Source organism: Pithys albifrons, chromosome 8, assembly GCF_047495875.1.
Source record: "Pithys albifrons albifrons isolate INPA30051 chromosome 8, PitAlb_v1, whole genome shotgun sequence".
NCBI lineage: Eukaryota > Metazoa > Chordata > Aves > Passeriformes > Thamnophilidae > Pithys > Pithys albifrons.
In genome coordinates, this window is record NC_092465.1 from 11,623,079 (window position 1) to 11,641,423 (window position 18,345).

Genomic DNA, 18,345 nt, shown 5'->3' on the forward strand with positions numbered 1-18,345 from the left:
CAAAGGTCCCTGCGTGGCTTGGGGCCATATTAAGGTGCTCTAAGTGCTCTGTGACTCTGCCAGCTGGATGAGAGAGGAAGAGAGGAGCTGTCAGACACATGTCAAAAGAGACGTGAGGTGGCATGTGGGATAATATATGATGGTCTGAGAGATGGAGTCACTCTTCCAGGGAAATAAAAACAAAACTGCACATGAGTTTTGGAAATTTGGCTCAGTTTTCATCTCTGGGGTTTCAAACAAACTCATCTAGTGAAACAGAGGAAATTAAATGTAACAAAAAAAAAAAAAGAAAATTTACCCTCATTTTATATGTAACTTAAAACAATACTACAAAAGAAATCCCAATCCCCATTCTCTGAAGCATATGGCTATGCTCCAGAAAACAGCTGGGTCAAGGTGTCTCAGGAGCATAACAAATACTGTCAACCCCCAAGGATGTGGAATCACATTGGAGAGAGGCTTTGCCTCTCCTGCCTTGGGGAAAGAGAAGGGTCAGAGACACCAGAGCCAGTTTGCTGTTCCCTTCACAGGCTGATGGAAGAGGGGATAAGGCTGTAAATTCAAGGGCCAATCCTCTTCCTCCTCCTTGCTTCCATGGAAGCATCATTTCATGTAGATTTCTGCATATTGGAATAATTCAAGTATGCCTCAGCTTTGTTGTTGTCATGGCTGTTCTGCAGCTATAAAGTGTCTGCCTCTTTTGACTCTTTCTAGAGTTGGCCCTGCATACCCAGCACCGAGCCTGAGCAGATCTGTGCCGTGCACCCTGTGCCATTAAAGCTGATGGTAGTTCGTCTCTGAAGACTAGAATATAGAGGATTTGATTTTCATCCTTTTTTCCACCACGAAGTACTAAATGGGCCTCAGTAGCAACCCAGCCCTTGGCTTAATTTTGTAGCTGTTTAATTGGAATGATATGCTGCCTGCATAAGGAGCCTCCTCTAAGAGGATGTTTCTCTAGCTCTGGCTGTATTTATCACTGAGAAATGTTGCATTGGGAAAAGCAATTGCTCATGCAGCAACTGCATCATATTACTGTCTGCCATTTAGTATAGTTCTCTGTTGTACATCTATTGATTTTTAAGGAAGAATGATCTATTGGACAAGTTTTTCTTCAATAGAAACAAAATTACTGGTGAATAAGAATCCAGCTTGTAGGGGAGATGCTGGTTCTCCACCTTTTCTCCAGCATGTGCATGCCAAGTGTTTCAAATGAATCACTAAAGTAACATTTGCAAACGGATCATCACATCACACTCCGGACCAGGCATGCAATTATCTCCTGGGAGCAAAAGCCAGAAGCATCCTTCAGGAGCTGGGTTTCTTAGTATGGTTGGCTAGTTCAGAAATGTGGATAACCATCTGCAAAGTTCAGCCACAGCTGGACCTGTGTAGAGGCACTGTGCATTAATCTAGTATGAGATTTGGTAGCCAAGAGCACTGGGGTCTGGTCTCGATTCCATGACTGACTTGCTGTGTGCTTTGGAAAAGGTCATTTAACCTTTTTCTGGCTCATTTTCTCCATTAGTATAAGGGGAGAATGATACTAACCAGCTCCTAGGAAGTTGTGAAGCATGACTAAGCTGTGTTTGTCATGTAGTCTGGAAGTACAAAGTATATCTAAGGCCTCCAGAAGCAAAGATAGGAAGAGTTAACAGGAGTTTCTGGCTCCTAGCCTGAGGCTCAGCCCCAACACGTGGCTTCCAGGAGTGCCAGAAGGGAGCATTAGGTTTGTCATATGCATAATTGTGTGTCTCATTTCATATCACCCAAAGGACCTTGTTCTGTTAATTATTATTCTTATTATGTTCTCTGTGATAGTTCTGAGTCCCTCTTGCAGACCCGGCCCCTGATTGCAGCACAATCCACCCTGAGGAGGGGAAGTGGCGAGGGAGATTCTGAGCTCTTCTCCCCGGGGATTTAGTGACAGGACGCATAGGAATGGTTTGAAGCTGTGCCAGGGGAGGTTCCTAGAGGGGTGGTCGATGCCCCGAGCCTGTCAGTCTTTAAGGGGCATTTAGACAATGTGCTTAACAACAGGCTGTGACTTTTGGTTAGCCCTGAATGGTCAGGTCGTTGGACTAGATGATCCTTGTAGGTCCTCTACAACTGAAACACACTGTTCCATTTTATTCTGTAAACACAGGGAACCTCTTTCCAGAGCACCGTGAGCCTACCTGAGGCTCCAGTACCCCCCCCACCCCCGGTTGTGTTGGATGCCTGTTTCAGTGCAATAATAGTCCCCAAAATGGAGAGCAACTCTTCACTCAGTTCTCTTCTCCTTTTCCTGTCCTGGTTTTGGCTTTAACAGAGTTAATTTTCTTCTTAGTAGCTGGTACAGAACTGTGTTTTGGATTCAGTATGAGAATAATATTGATAACACATTGATGTTATAGTTATTGCTAAGTAGTGCTTACAATAAGGTGAGGACTTCTCAGTCTCCCATGCTCTACCAGTGATCAGATGCACAAGCAGCTAAGAGGGAGTATGGCCAGGACAGCTGACCCAAACTGTCCAGGGGAATATTCCATACCATAGAACATGATGCCTGAGTATATAAACTGAGGGCAGTTGGGCAGGAGTGGCCAGTGACTGTCTGGGGATGGACTGGGCAGTAAGTGATTGTATTGTCTATCATTTCTTGGGCTTTATTCCCCTTTATCTTTTTTCTATTATTATTTTTTTATTATTACAACAATAACAACAACCATAATAATTCACTTTATTTCAATTATTAAAACATTCTTATCTCCCCCTGTGGGTTTTACCTTTTTCCAATTCTGCCCTCCATACCACCAGGGAGGGTGGGGAGTGAACAAGTGGCTGCATGGTACGTAGTGGCCAGCTGGGGTTAAACCACAGCATTCCCTAAATGTGGAGGTTTTTTGTTGGTTTGTTTGCTTGTTTTGCACATTCAAAAATTAACAGCTTCTGTTGGCTTTGCTTCTACTTGCAGAGTAATTGCCTGCCTACAAACAGAGGGGGCTTGAGAAAGCCAGCCCTGTAATGAAGAATGGGTGAACTTCTCACATCTACTATAAGGTTCAGAGAAGTAGCAACAAATGAGCAGCTGTACTGTCTTATAATGATACAGACTAGCTGAATTAAGGCAGCATATTGTTTGTCTCTGTGTGCGTATCCAAGTCCTGAGATGCTCTGATGGTGGTCAACATAAGGGCTTTTGTGGCTCCTGATTTGCTAGCAGGGATTATTCTGAAGCATAGAGAGGTTTCCTTACCTGCTTGGTATGTGAGGAGTTAGGAAGTGTGAACAAATCTCACTCATTAAATAGAAAAAATAATCTGAAGCTAGGATAGCTTTTCATTTGTATGTGTGTCAGTCCACCAACTGCAGACATGTTCATCCTGATCTAGCACAGCAGAACTGAAAATATTACTCTCTCTTAATTAGAGGAAAGCACCTTTTAATCAGCCAGCACAGTGCTGACAGATGCGGTCCCTGAAGAGTGGCCTGAGCAAGTGACTGAAGTGTGTTGCAACCCTTATAATTTCAGAACTCTTAAGAGGAATAGTCTCTGCTATTATTCAAACACTCTTGTTATGTGGCTTCCCAGTGGAAAGGCTTAGTTTATCTTATATCTCTATTGGTCAATGGTATCGTAGCTGAAGTGCTTTGCCTTCAGTGTAAGTTGTTTCAAGACCCGGCAATGTGTGAAAAAGTGCACGGGCACCATGTTACAAAGTTCACACAATGTGTTCTCGGCTGTATGAAATCAACACTTAATAAGCAGCTTTAGCTTGGGAATGTCATGGCAAGCAGATTTAAGTGGATATATTCTTCCACACCCTTTCTTGACACACAGCTGCTCTCCTGCTGTTCTGGTACCTATGCTTTGTGGTACCAGACACAGTGAGAACTTAATCATTTTACAAGCAGCCAAATACAAATTACAAAGCCAATTAGCAAATACTTTTATTTACAGGATTTACACTGCAGCTTGGCTGCATTCATACGTACACCAGCATAGTGGGCCCAGTTTGAGAAAGTAATTCGACATCTACCCATGAGTGTACATGACACTTCAGCAGAGGTTTACATGCTGTGCCCCAGCTTTGGGGTGAGTTGTTCTCCTAACCAGGGCATAGACTAATGGACTGGGAGATCAGCTCTTGGTTGTGCTGCAGATGCGCTCTGTGGTATTGGTTGAATTGCTCAATCTGTGCTTTAAATTTAAATGAGAATGTTGTATCTTTTTCACTCTTTTCCGTATATACTTAAATGACAAATTCTTCAAGACTAAGTTGTATAGAGCAGAACGATCTTTACAACAGCTAACTTCACATATCTGGAGAATAATACCGCTCTGCAATCAGGGGTGACAGAGAAAGGACCTGCCCTCGGGTTGTTTAAACAGACATCAGCTGTGGCTCAATCTCCAGAGGAATCACCATCAACCCCCTCTGTGTCTTAATGCAACAAAACCACAGTCTTGACTGAGACTTCAGGGCATTACTGTTTAACATGGGCATTTTCAGAAATGCTCTGGTGTTCACGAATAATAAGGTTAGTAGTAATAATAATGAGCAGTTTGAGGCATAATGCCATTTGTCCCAAAGTGCTCAGGAGTGTAGTCACTCGCTCTGGAGATGGCTGAAATGCAGCCAACTGGGATGAAACAAGGCTTGTGTTTAATACCATGGAGTGAAGCTGTGTGACCTTTTAGGATAGAAATTAAGAAGGTTGTTCTATCCCTCCAAGTTTGTGCATCGACTTTTTGTACAAGAGAAGGAGGATACTAGAATAGCTGGTTGCACCAGGCAATTGCTCTTCTGGCCTAGTCCAGATGGGCTTAAGTTAGGAGAGAAAGGAATTAGTCAACATTCACTTGCAAGACAAAACAGAAGGGAAAAGAAAGCCAGAAAGGAATATCAAGAAGGCACCTGATCTATTCTTGCAGAGACCTCAGTGTTCTCATGTATTTCTTAATCATACTCTTTCAGTTGTTCTAAATTATAGTTTAGCGAGGTATTAAACAGACATAACTTCAAACACAAGCAGAAAAGAAGGACACAAATGGGGCAATTCTGGTTACAATAAACCATGCCTGTCATTCAGATACCTTGCTCTTTCTTGGACTGAAATTGCATTTAAAATGCAATTCATAAAATGGGCACTGTCTGATTCAGCAGATCTTTCCCTTTGGGTTTTTACTGCTGGTGTAGCTTTACAGAACAAGTGTGGTTAAAAGAGCATGTTATTAATTAAGGATTAGTCAGTTCTAGCTGGGCAGGTCAGCTGAAGTCAGGAGGTTTCTCTGATAGCCTGGTCTGCCTACAGGTGTTTGTATTGCTGCTGATAAGATGTGAGAAGGATCAAACAAACAAAAAGAAAGTGCCAGTAGCTGTGCAGACACCAGATGAGGCAAGCTGATGAAAAATGTAGGGAAACCTTCCATTCTATAAGAAAGCTCCAAGATCAGACTTAGAGAGCTAAGGTTAGTATAAAGCCCTTGGAAGATTGTTGTGCTATTCACATTAGTACATGTTCCTGCCTGGTCTAGGTCTCAGCCACCTGAGTGGCTTTGTTGAAGTGCCACACAGCAGTCACTGAGAGGAGAGACTGGCTTTATTGAAATGGACACTCTTCCTGTCTGCATCTGTTTTGGCTGATTGCAATGAAAATTGTGTCCTTTAGATACGTCTCCTTCATTAAAGCTATTTTAGTTGAATTTGCTCTGCAGTGCTATCAAGGAAAAAAACCCTGAATATTAAAATTTATTACTTAGTCAAACTGTCCAGTTCTTGCAAGACTAGAACAAGAAGCTGAAATCTGCATTATAAGACCTCCAAAATCAATGCATTTAAATAGCATGCTTAACAACATGATAGAAACTTCAAGTCTCTAGTTATGAGAACTTTCTCCTGAGGGTGTTGTAAGATTGGAGGCCTTCTCCAGGAATAGGCTTCTTCCAGGATATCTCATGTCCTGGAGTTGCATTAAATATTTTGTTGAGGGTAGCCATGTGGTGTTCTAAGGGAGCTGTCAGATCCATCACTGCATGAGATTTTATGTCCATTTTGAAATTTTATCTGTGTGTAAGCTTAGGGCCTCCGGTCTGCTGCATGTACCTGCAGGATCTAGTATTTAAGACTGATGCTGATGCTAAAGAGTTAATAACAAATTTTGTGGGAGAGCATGTAGCCCTTTGAGACAAAATAGGTTTTCAGACTGTACAAAAGAACTGCTGGATCTTCAGTGATAGTACTAAGAGAGGGATGGAGATTCTGTCTGTTTGTACTTCTCTGTGTACTTGCAGAAGGTATAATAATCACTGATACATTTTCTTCAGATTCTGCTAATGGTCTCTCTCTTCTCTGGATACCCAGTCCTGGTACACAATAGGATGGTGCAAATCCGAGCAAATCAGAGCTACATCAGCTAAGATTTGGTACCAGGAGTTTGACTTCCCTAGTTCCCCATCATCCTTGTTCCCATCCTTCTTTATTGACAGTCAGCAGCATTTGAGACCTTTTTATTTATAGAACTGGAACAAAGTGCACAGGCCACTCTATGATTAAGACTTAGGTGATATAAAAGTGATAGATTATAGAACAAGAAAAAATTGGTCAAGACTTGTAGTGTCATTGTGATGCAACATGAATCTCTCGTGCGCTGAATTTTTAATTGCTTTCTTTGCTATGGCAGACTCTAAACAAGGCTCTTCAGAAGAGTCCTTTGGACTTTTTTGTCACTATAGGGTCTTTCCATTGGTTTCTCTGAATTTATTGACATAAGACTGGAACTTGCATTTTCACTAAATAGGGTAATGTCTGTATACTGGCACTTCTAGAGCAGATGAAACTATATCATAAAAGCTGCACTTTCTACCACTTAAATAGAGCTGCTTCCAGAAGCATAGTTCAGTTCACCCTGTATGACATAAATAAGTCTTCTCAGGGTGATTGTAGTGACAGGGATGTTGGAAAAGGATCACAGCTCTTTAGACCTCCTGACAGATGGGATGCAAAAATACGAAGTTAGATGTGGCCAAAAATGTCAAGCACACAATCCAGTCTGTATGGCTTAATATGTCAGCTGATTCCTGGTAACTGCATTGTCTTAGCAAGTAAAAACTGAGACAAGGCCTCATCCATAGATGTTTATTGAAATGTTGTTCCCTATTTGTGATGGAATATGAACATTCAGAAGAAGGGTAACAGGAGCTCAGCTGATGTGTAGTATCTTATGCTACAGTGACTTCTGTCAGGAATTCCCCTGCTTTGCCTGTGAAGAGACGATGACAGGAGGATTGGGAATATCTGCAGTCACTGCCTTGATTTCCCTGCTGATGTTGTATGCAGAGAGATTCTGCTGAGAAGTGTTTGCCCTCTTCTCTTCCATGAAGTCCTGAATGGGAATGCCCAGAAGGACAGGCTTGGGGGAGCTTACTACAGGAGCCAGCTTTTCTCCAACTGGCTGCTGTCCAATCCCAGTTTTCTCAGAATGCAGTGAAAAACTTGACTGCAGCCCATATGGACTTCAGCTAAAGCCTCTTGAGGTTTGCAAATGGTCCCTTGTGGCTGGAATTTCACTATGGTTCTTCATTATGGCTTCTGGAATATTTAATACCAGGACCTGCTCAGAACTTTGTTACCAGGTTCACAAAGACACTGATGTACAAGCCAGTGAACAGGCATATAACTGTTTTTGTATTCTCTGGAGAGAAGTCCGGGAAAAACTTTTGTTTGTAGACATGAATGACCAAAAACTATTACTTGCTTTATAACTTTTCACTTCCTTCTTTGGTAGCCTAATAGTTTGTAATTTTTCTGCTTGTTCATGCAGGAACTACCTCTTCAGACTTAGTCTACACAACGTTTCTCTTATTCAGGTATGTTCACTTTTTACTCTCTTGTTTTATTTGACTTGTTAATGAAAGTTCTGTAATATTTGATGTACATTTTCAGAAGTCTATATAGTGTAAATTTGCCCAAAGTGGTGAAGCAAGAAGACAAAGTGAGAACAAGATGCTTATTTTCACTACAGTGATAATGTTGGGGGAAGGGCTCTTCTACATTTGCCCACTTGGATGGTGCTCTCTGGTTTTGATTCTTGAGTGTTTGGGTGATAACAGAATCTGCCAAAAATGTGGCATCTTAAGGAACAAAGCATGTAGTGTGACTGATAGAGACTTAAACACAACAATCAGTAGAAATCCTTGGTGTTCTTTAGAGATGTCAGCAACGTGTTGTAGAAGCTTTTACTGTTCTCATCCATCCTGTTTTAGTCCTTGTTGGCCTTTGTGAACAAGGAATGCTGAGAACCTGTGTTTTGCTGAATGCATTACTAAACCCATGATTGGAGTTGCAAGCATTCGAGAGGCAAAATGGGTTGAAAAATGTATGTTACCCATGCCTTTACCAAGGCAAAGCAGCTGAAAGGGCTTGCAAGTACCCAGCAGTGCTAGTACTTTGCTCTCTCTGTACTGAATCTGGAATTGAAAGATGGAGCAAAAATTGTTAGTGGAAACCCCGGCTGCTTATCTTAAAATAAATAAATACTTATGCTTTGGGATATTTTTCATTTTCTATGGTTGCTCGAGCACCAAAGATGTATTCAGCATTTTTCTGACAGTCTGAGGGGCCTTAGTCCTGTACCTGACCATGCAAAGAAGCCATTACAGTAATATTGCCAGCCTTTCTGAAGTGCACAGGCATTTTCCTGTTAGTAAGAGTTACAAGTATAGTTGTTGAGAAGAAAAGATGTTTAATGGTTGTAAAATGCATTGAATCTTCCTTTAAAAAGGAAAACAAAGTCCGGAGTTACCACTGACAACAATAAAGAATTAGAGAAGCTGATACTCCCATTTGGCAGTAGTTTCCCTTTGCAGAGCTATATTAGCGTGGCTGGAAGGTTTCCAGCAAGCACACAGGAGAGGGGAGTCTCTGTAGTTATGAAAGGTGTCATACCTTCAGCAAAGCATGTTATCACACTGCCTGACGCAGCCTCGTGCTTGTCGGATGAGGGATCCCCTTCCACGAAACCCAGTTGTGAATCTCCCTAATACACTTCTGAAGTCAGGCTTGGCTCGGGCCCTTCTCAGTGCAGTGAGTTTCCTTTTCTACACTGCAAAACATGAGAAGTCTCCTTCTATGGCACTGGAGGTTGCTGTGGGATCTCCGGTTAACATAATGAGCTTAGTTTGCTCCTGCTTTCTGGGTGTATCCGGTCACTTTGCCAAGACTTTTTGCATGACAAAGAGAGCATGGAATTATGTTGACACACGTGTTGGGAATGATGGAAGCAATTGTTTCCCGACCTAATGGTTGCCTAAGTAGCTGCTTGGCTGGTCTCCATAAAGCACAAGATGCAGCTTAGTGGCACTTGCTCCCACCTTCCCTTAGTGGTGCATAATTTTAAAGATCAGATCAGAAAGCAAGACAAGAGACACAAGGAGCTTGCATTTAGGTCTGTAGGGGTGCAGTTTAAGAAATAATCACAATGTTAATATGCGTTATTTTGTATCCCCTCTTTGCTCATAAATATAATACAGTGTGGATCTTCCCAGGACTGATTTGGGATAGTTTTTCATCTTGAGATTGTGTTCTGATTTATTTCTGCTCATGGGACTTCATGCTGCCAGTGGTGCTAAATCTGCTTCACCGTGCAGGTTTGTGCTGACAGATGTCTGCTCCCTGGCATTTGTACTCCCATAAGGTGAAGGCAGAAGCACGAGGGGCAGAGTCTGCAGAGAGCAGGATATGCTGGTTGTGGGACAAAGCCTGGCAGTGTGTGGAATGTACCCCTCTAAGCAGGGTTGGGTGAATTTTAAAGCTGATTTTTCCCTGAGCATTCTGGTGCAATCAGTTGTCTCCTTAGGCTGTGATGTCCCTGGGAGAAATGGCAAGGACACATTTTAGCTCCACAGTTGTTGCAGAAAGGAAGGGAAGCCACGGTGTTCCTGTGAGGGAGATTACTCTGAACTATCTTCTCAGTCAGGGTGGCAGCAGCATCTCAGAGGAGCAATAGCCCCGTGCCACTGCTCGTTAGCACAGCAAAATCAGTGCTTCAGTCTCTCATTCTCTGATGGGTAGATTGACTGGCTCACTCTACCTAATGCATGTTTTCGTTGACAGTTATCTGTTCTTTAACTAGAAAATGAATATTTCCTGCCATTGAGCAGACCATAATGTTTTTCATCACACCATGGCTTTATTCATTCCTTTCCAATGGGAATATATTATTATTCTTTTGGATTATAATCCCCTTTATGAATATTGCATATCACAAACCCAGTGCTAACCATGTCATTTACTCCCTGATCTTAGAAAGGTTTTCAGCTCCAACACTTTAAAAGACTGTGCTCTTTCCTTATACCTGTTGAATGACAGTGGAGACCTTTCATTTAAACTTGATACAAAATCAATTAAAATGAGGAGAAATTTTCCATCAACTTCAAGGATCATTTTATGAAACAGTCACTCTTAAAAATACATTTTAGGAATCTCCAGTTCCAGACATTAAAATGATTGATTAATCCTGGATCTGTGTTGGGCTGCCATTAATATAAACTAAATTTTGTAATCACCACAGCATAAGAACACTGAAGTATCATATAGCCAAGCCACATAGTTTGGATAGGAAGTTACTGTCATGGAATTGCAGTAGACTAAATGACAAACTTCAGTATTATATGGGCAAGTTACTGATTTAGACTTGTGTAAATAAGATAGCATTTCCCTACAGAAGAATTGTGATTTCAGAGGAGTGAAGGAAGAGGGATCGATTTTAGAATGTGTCAGCTCTTGGGCCATATTATAAAGGAGTAATTTTTTTTTTCCTTTCTTAGCTCTCATCTGCTCTAACTGTGCTGATCTCTTTTCCTCACTTAAAATTTTCTCTTGGTTCTGCTGCATGTTTCTGCAAGTCTGTGGTGCTGAGCTTTTACATGAGAACTAGTGAGTGAAGTGGAGCAGAAACTGAAGCAGAACAAGCTCATTTATTGCTCCATAGAACCAAGTGTCCCAAATTCTCAGAAATTTCCTCCCCCTCCGCCTCTTTGTTTCTGAAATGTGTTTCAGAAATTCCATTTGGAACCTGAAAAACTTTTCACCAAATGAGTTTTAGTTGCATGAGAAACATTGGTGGTGCTTAATTTTTTTGTGAAGAACATTTTTGGTTGGATTTCAGTGTCCATAGGGAAATTGAGGCCAAGGTATTTTGGGGATCACTTGTGAGTTTTTCTACCTCTTTTTCAGGCAAATATTGAGGCACCTCGTTAAAGAAATAGTGAAAATCAGCAACTTGCGGTGCCTCAGGTGAAATATCCAAAAGCATCCGTTAATATTGAAAACTTTGGCATGTAGTATTCAAATTCTTGCAGCCGTCAAGAAGCATAGGATACTGTTCCCTAAATCTTTAGCATCTTTTAAACAAAATTTCTGCACCATGTTTCATGTCCATCTTTAAATGGTCCTCTTATATGCATTGTAAACTCTCAATATTAGACATTTTATAGAACACATTTTTGAAATGATGTGCATTTGGAGCACATGCTGTTTAATTTATGCATGGGCCTGAAACAAGGTTAGCTGTTAATCTGCAGCTTTCATGGTGAGGCCATAGAAAAGTCAGTTTTATACTAGAGTTGGTAATTAACAGAGTAGGTGGAAGGGTCTTTTTAAAAATGTAAGCCTTTGAGCAAATTTTTTAAAATGCACAAGGCTGATTAGGACTTCTTATCAAGGAATGCTATTCTGTGGTGTGTGTAAAAGGCAAGCTTCTTGGCTGGCATTTCATAAATCCCAGTGCAGTGTCTACCCCCTGTTCACCCCGATTTTACCTGGATCTTAGAGTTCTCAGTTTAACTGAGTAGGCAATTATTTTTCCAACCTTTTTGAGATGGCAAGATTTCCAACCTTTTTGGCCATGAGATGAAAACAGGACTATTTGACATTTTTGTAAAATCTGAGAGAAGAAGATAGACACGTGGTTACTTTGGATAGAAATACTATGGGTCAGGTTATTTTCTGAAGCATAAAAAGAAAGCATCTGAATGTGCATTTCTCTCATCTCAAATGATTGCTCTGGTTTGTTTGGGGCATCCTTTTTCCCTTTATCTTTCCCTTCTCCTTCCCCTTCCCTTTCACTTTCCTTTTCCTTCTCTATGCATCTAAGGTGTCTTTCTGCACTCTCATCTGATAAGTTTAATAGAAACTGTTAGAAAATCTAAAAATGTTTTGGTTTTGAGTATTTTTTGAAACAGAAGATCTCTTAAAAAAACTAACCAGCCCTGTGAAGTTTGTGTGCCAATATGTTGTATTAGGTTAGTAGCACTTAAGTATTTAAAATACTTTAAGAGTCTGTATTGTATTTTAACAGACTGAAAGAGTAAATTAGTACACCTGTTGCAGAACTGTTTGAAAGACATAAGCTATTTCATCTGTTTAGAAATAAAAAAGAAATTGAGATTAAAATATGCTTTACTTGACAATTTAATATTTTATTCCCAAGGACAAAAATTGAAGTGAATATCAAGTTAAGAGAGAGAGAGAGTGTTTCCCAGTAGTCATAAACCTGAATTTGAAAGGATTCCTTCTGGAGTTCCCCACTGTTCAATACCACCAAGGTCTACAACTACCCCACTACAAAACGTGAAAATGCTTCCAAAAATGCAACTTCATTTGCTTCTGAAATTTGGCTTCACATTTCTAAATATGATCCCCTATATTCACATGAGCTCTTTGGAGAGTGTTATCCAGTCACAAGGGCAAACCTTGATGAACTACTCAGTCCCACTGAGGCATAACACTGAAACCCAAGCTTGAAGTTATCAGCATGCTGAGGCAGAATAAGCTCTTAAGGCTTGATCTGAAGCTTACTGAAATCAGTTTCTTTCTGCTGATATTGTGGGGTTTTGGAATGAGCATTTTCAAATAAGAGACAAATCATTTCCATAGGGCAGGTGAACTGCAGCCTCCTATCCAGTACATTTCTGGTAAGGACAATTTTACTTCAGTTTTTGATTTGCTCAGTCTAAGAAACAGCAACATCCCTGCTACAGAGATGAAGCTCTTAAACTGCACAGCTGCTCCTGAAGACACACTTCCCTCCCTGCTACTCCCTGAAGGGATTTTTAACTCTATAGCCTAATCACTGGTAAATCAACAGTATGTATCAACAAAGTGTAGTTAATCATAATAAAACTTGCCTATCAGTCCTGAATATGTCATATAGCAACAAAGGGAATAGGTTTTGTCTTTTGCACTTTGAATCAAACCGAGCATTAAATGCATTATTTTCTACTTATTTAGGGCTCAGTAGTGCCACACTTAAGTGTGCTGATGAGAAACGCGCTCTACAAGTGTATGGAAGTGCGAGGAGAGGTGGCAGAGTTAGACTTGGTTTTTTCTCTGTATAGTTGAATAAAATATGATAAAACCAATGGGGAGCAGTGAGTAACATAGATTATTACAGCTTGAATTGTCATTCAAGTAATCTCTCTTGGTGAAAATATTTAAGGATTCACAACATAAAGCCCTGGCACTCATCAGAAAACTTGAAAATATGAGATAAATGTTACATCCCCAAGAGTTGCTGAAGCCCCAGATGGAGCTCGGAGGGCCAAATTCATGGTGATGGATCTGCCCACAGGTGCCTGAGGTAGAGTTACTCTGCCTGGTTTGTCTGCGTGGTGTTTGATTGCATGAGAAATAAAGCACTGTTTTATAGAGCACTGTGGATTTTGCCAGTAAAAAAGAGGTTAAAGTATTGTGTTTCAGATTTACTTGCAGAAACACCCTTGAGCCAGAGCCATTCCTGTTTTTCAAAATATCCTTTCAAAAATCATGAGGAAATTAAGCATTGATACACAGTGCAAGCCCAGGGGTTCTCAGAAGCTGGCCCAACTTTGGTGAAGATATTTATTTCTTCAATCTAGTCAGTGTCAATTTAAAATCCAGCTTGGGAAGTAATTTTGGGAAAGAGTGAGAATACTTTGGCTGTCTTTATGTACCACTGAGCTGCCTGACAGGAACTCTATTTTGAAATGTTCAGGAATAAGCTTGACTTTCCAGAAGCCATTTTCTTAAAAGCAGTTTATTATTTGTTTCTTGCAGATTCACAAATACATGTTTGAATTATATGGCACATATTTCTAGATACAATGTTTATTTCTTTATTTTTAGGCTGATGCAGTTCCCTCATTTAAAAATATAATCAAAACCTCTACTTGAGCAGATGCAGTCTTTAATATGTGGCTCATAGCTGAGTTCAGATTGTCACATATTTTATCAGTATGAAACATTTTTTATTAACAGATTAACATATAAATCTATTCATAAATCACCTTCCAAAACTGCGCCTAAAACCTTTCATTCTCAGACTAGAGGTTTAAAGCTATTCCATAATAAAGGTTATATTGGCTGAACAAACTTTCTGGTAAATTCAGCTTTTTATTCTTATGGTTTCACATTCCCAAATAAAGTCTACTCCCTTAATATGTCCTTCCTTAAAGATGACTGGTCAGGAGCTAGATCAAGGCTTTCAGGTACAGGTCTCCTTTCCAAAGATTTATCTAAGAGAGAAATTTCTACCTGGAGTGGGAGATGAGGGATGAAAACAAGGCGTGTCAGACTGGAAGTGGCCATGTCTGAAGGCCACTCTTCATCCTTCAAGGACACACTTCTCAAGCTCGTTGCTGCTGGGAACTCTGCTCTTCAGCAGGATCTGGTGTGTGCTGTTGGAAATGAACCTTGTGCTGATTGATGTTGGTCATCAGCTGAAATTCAGAGATCAAAGAAAGCAAATCTCTTCTCATACTCCATGGCACTGAGTGATTTCTGAACACAACACCCCCCTGTCTGAGAGAACCAAACTCAGGAGTCCATTTATAGCCAGCAAAGCCTTTAAGCCCAGGTTTAGCTTTATATAAATGCTAGTTTTCCTTTGAGAATTCTCTGAGCTAAGAACATGCTGCATGCTCTAGTGAGTGAGAGTATGTTTCAATAAGTGCATTCATAGCTCTGCTAAACTGGGTCAGAGTCCACTGCCTAGTTATGACCAATGTAATTGCCCTCTAAAGTGAGTATTGAGGCATAGTATGGGAAGTTCTTATATATATATATTTACATATATATATTTTTGTATATGTACCCATACACAGGAGGATCATATACACATGTAGAGGAGGGTCAGGAGTTGAACCTATTTGGATTCATACTTCAGGAAGGGCAGCCTTCTTGGAATCAGTGAAAACCATGAATCAGATTTGTATCCAGAGGGGAACTACTCTGTTACACTCACACAGTGAGGGGAGATTTACATGGTGAATGTCAGCTGTGGATTGCCAGCCTACTTTCCTGGGTAATGTCTTAGTTGTCAGTCCCTCCTTCCCACCTCACCTCACCTAAAAGCCAAAATTACTACAGGGGTTTTGGTCTTTGTCAGCAAACATTATGAGCAGGATTTAGAAACTGAGAATTTAATTAGCTGCTGAAGTCACTGATAACAGTAGCATATTGGACTCCTTATTTGATAAAATGCTGTCAGGCATTTTATGTGTAGGGAATGAAGACTAATGCTCTTATTTCTTGCAACTTACAGTCAGGACCATTACACATCCTTTAGAAAGGGGAGGGGGAAAATGAAAAAAAAATTCCTTGTACTTCTCATTTCCTGTCACCAATGTTGCTTCTTTATCTTCGCAAAATGTATTTTGTTTGTCTGTTTAGCCCTTTTCCTCTGCAATCTGCTTCCCACTCCACCAGCTCCAGGAGGCTCTGGGGGATCTCTGTGTGCTTATACCCTGGCTTGTCTGTCCCCTGCCCTGACACACACATTCATCTGTGGCTGCTGTCGAGAAATTGAGCCCTGCAGATGTTCCTGAGAGGCAAATCAGCCTCTTGTTGTAGACAACACCTTACCTGAACCAACATTTATATAAACTGAGATTTATATGAAAATGTGCTGCTTTTTTATTATTACCTTAGGGATGCAGTATATTTTTAGACATGGGACTGGTTTATTCTCTAGCTTTAATTGTTGGCTTATCACATGGCACAGAAAGCAGTTTCTAATTGCTCCTGTCCCAATTAGGGCTCTCTGATATGATCATTTGTGAAGGCTCCAACACATCGCGGGCTGAATGCAGCACCTTCACTAAGAGCAGTCGATGCAGGAGCAGCGACTTATCGAGTTTCACACGCCGAGCGCAGGGTTCACACAGCCAGTTCCTGCTTCACGCTCTTCTGGGAAGGAGGTGATACCTCCCACAGTCTTCTGTGTTCGGCAAGCCTGAGTTTGTGGTGGTGGTGAGCTGCTGTTGGATCCTGGGCAGAGGTCCTGGCATCCTGCTGAGCCAGCACTGCGGTTTGCTGCTGCTCAGGGCTGTGCGTTCAGGGAAGTTCTCTGCCTACCTGGGACCCAGTGCCCTGACCCACCCCTGGTGTGGGAACTGAGCTGCACAGGCGGGGAAGTCAGAAGTAAGAGGAGTCCTTAGCACAAAGGAGCACATTGGGCCTCTTACAAGACGAATAATTGAGTATGCAGGCCAATTACTGCAAAAAAACCCAGCAGTTGGCGCTTTTTTTTAGACTGAGAATACAGAGAAATATCTACATTGTATTCTCAAAGCAGGGCTTAAGAGAGATCTAAATGATTCACATCCCTTGTACTGGCTCTCTGCGTAGTATTAAGTTTGACCCTGATAGCATCCAGTCATTTATAATGAGAGCATTAAAAACATCACCATTTATTGATTTGCATCTCTCTAAAAGGGTCTACAAATGACCTCATGTTTCCACTAGAACCAACTATTGAGCTCTTAGAAAAAAAGAGAAAAAATAGTTTATAGTAAACATATTTCATGTCACTGTATGCAATTTTTCTCCTAGATAAATAATCCTACTTTTCTCTGTTAGTAACAGTTTAGCTGATGTGTGGTTTATAGCTTCTTTTAAATGCAGCAGTTCTGAATGACTAATACAAGGGGATTATTGGATCTGTAGAGCAGAGTCACGGACATGGCCTGCACAGCTGGTACCAGGGACCAAGAGCTGGGGAGATGAGATGGGAACAGTTTGCTCATCACTCCCACAGAACACTGATCCTGTCTCAGCATGGCAAGTGCAGCTGAATCCTTTGAAAGCCTCAAAGAGCTTTGGCCTCCAAGGTTTCACCTCCCTTTCCCAGGCTGAGCTCAAGGAAAGCACAACCCACATGCTAAGAGAACAGATGAGTAAACAGATACAACCTTGACTAAGCCTATGGCATCCCCAGCCACTGTGACTGGAGAAGGACAGGAAGTTTGCAGGTTCAGAAACCTTTCATCAGGGCTGAAGGAGGAGGAGCATCAAACCTCCAGCTAAACAAGATCAGGCAATAGCGGCTCTGGGTTACCTGCTAATGGGTGGGCAGTGGAAAAGGAAAGGTTGGAGGAGCATCAGTGAATGCGGTTGTGAGGCATGAATAAGTTGCTGGGTGCCACTGCAGCTTAAGCAGTTAACGGGAGCAGTGATCTGAAGTTATTCTACTGACACTGAAATGCTTCTTTCATCTAAAAGTTACCACACCATTACAGCTATTCAATACTACCAGTAACATGACCAAACAGGGACTAAGGTATTCTGATACTGTGGAGACCAAGTGTGAGGAGTCAGAGGAAGGAGATATGCAGAAAAATCAGGTATTTTTCTCCATTCTCTGCAAGGAGAATTTGGATAGCATGGGCTCACTGCCTAACCTGTAGACAGCTGTGAGGAGGGAAGGTGGTTTCTACCCATCCCCAGTCTGAGCTTTCCTTTCTTGACAAGTGAAGCTGAGATAATGAATGACACTTTGTCCTTTTGAAGTGCTTTGAAATATGTTGCTTTCTCTTTAAGACCTAAGTATTGTACGTGCACTTGTAAATACAGGAGATTTGTCTTAACTGTGAGCCTGCAGAATTGTTATATTCTGATTCATAGTAGATATAAAATTAAGCAGTTGTTATCTTCACTTCTGCTTTCTAGGTAAGCAATTGGGCAATTTCAGGAAGACCATGGGTTTAAAATAGACCCATTTTTCACTCCTTATTTACTAAACATTTTGAATGAAAACCTTTGAATGTAAAACTAGAGTAATGGGGGTCTGCTGGGGGAGAAATGAAACATGATTATATCCCTTCAGATAAAAATACTTAGATATGACTAAATCTATAAATTTGTTTAAAGAAGAGAACAGTTTGGCAGGAATTTGGGATAGGGTTAATAAATATATGTTTCAATAAGAAACACTTGTGTCAGGAATGTGGACCAAATTCAATACATTATTTTATTTATTAATTATTGACTTCAAACAGAAGACAAATCATGGTTTTGAGGTTTTAGAAATAGAGTGGTTTAATTC

General features: G+C 41.0%; 1 protein-coding gene across 2 annotated transcripts in view; it reads left to right on the forward strand.

Moving 5' to 3' along the window:
• SEMA5B (semaphorin 5B) overlaps positions 1 to 18,345 on the forward strand; it is a 197,654-nt gene that overhangs the window by 84,622 nt on the left and 94,687 nt on the right. For both annotated transcript variants that reach the window (XM_071562422.1, XM_071562423.1), the window contains exon 5: positions 7,807 to 7,852. In XM_071562422.1, the coding sequence (XP_071418523.1) occupies positions 7,807 to 7,852 (46 nt within the window). The remainder of the gene's footprint in view (positions 1 to 7,806; positions 7,853 to 18,345) is intronic.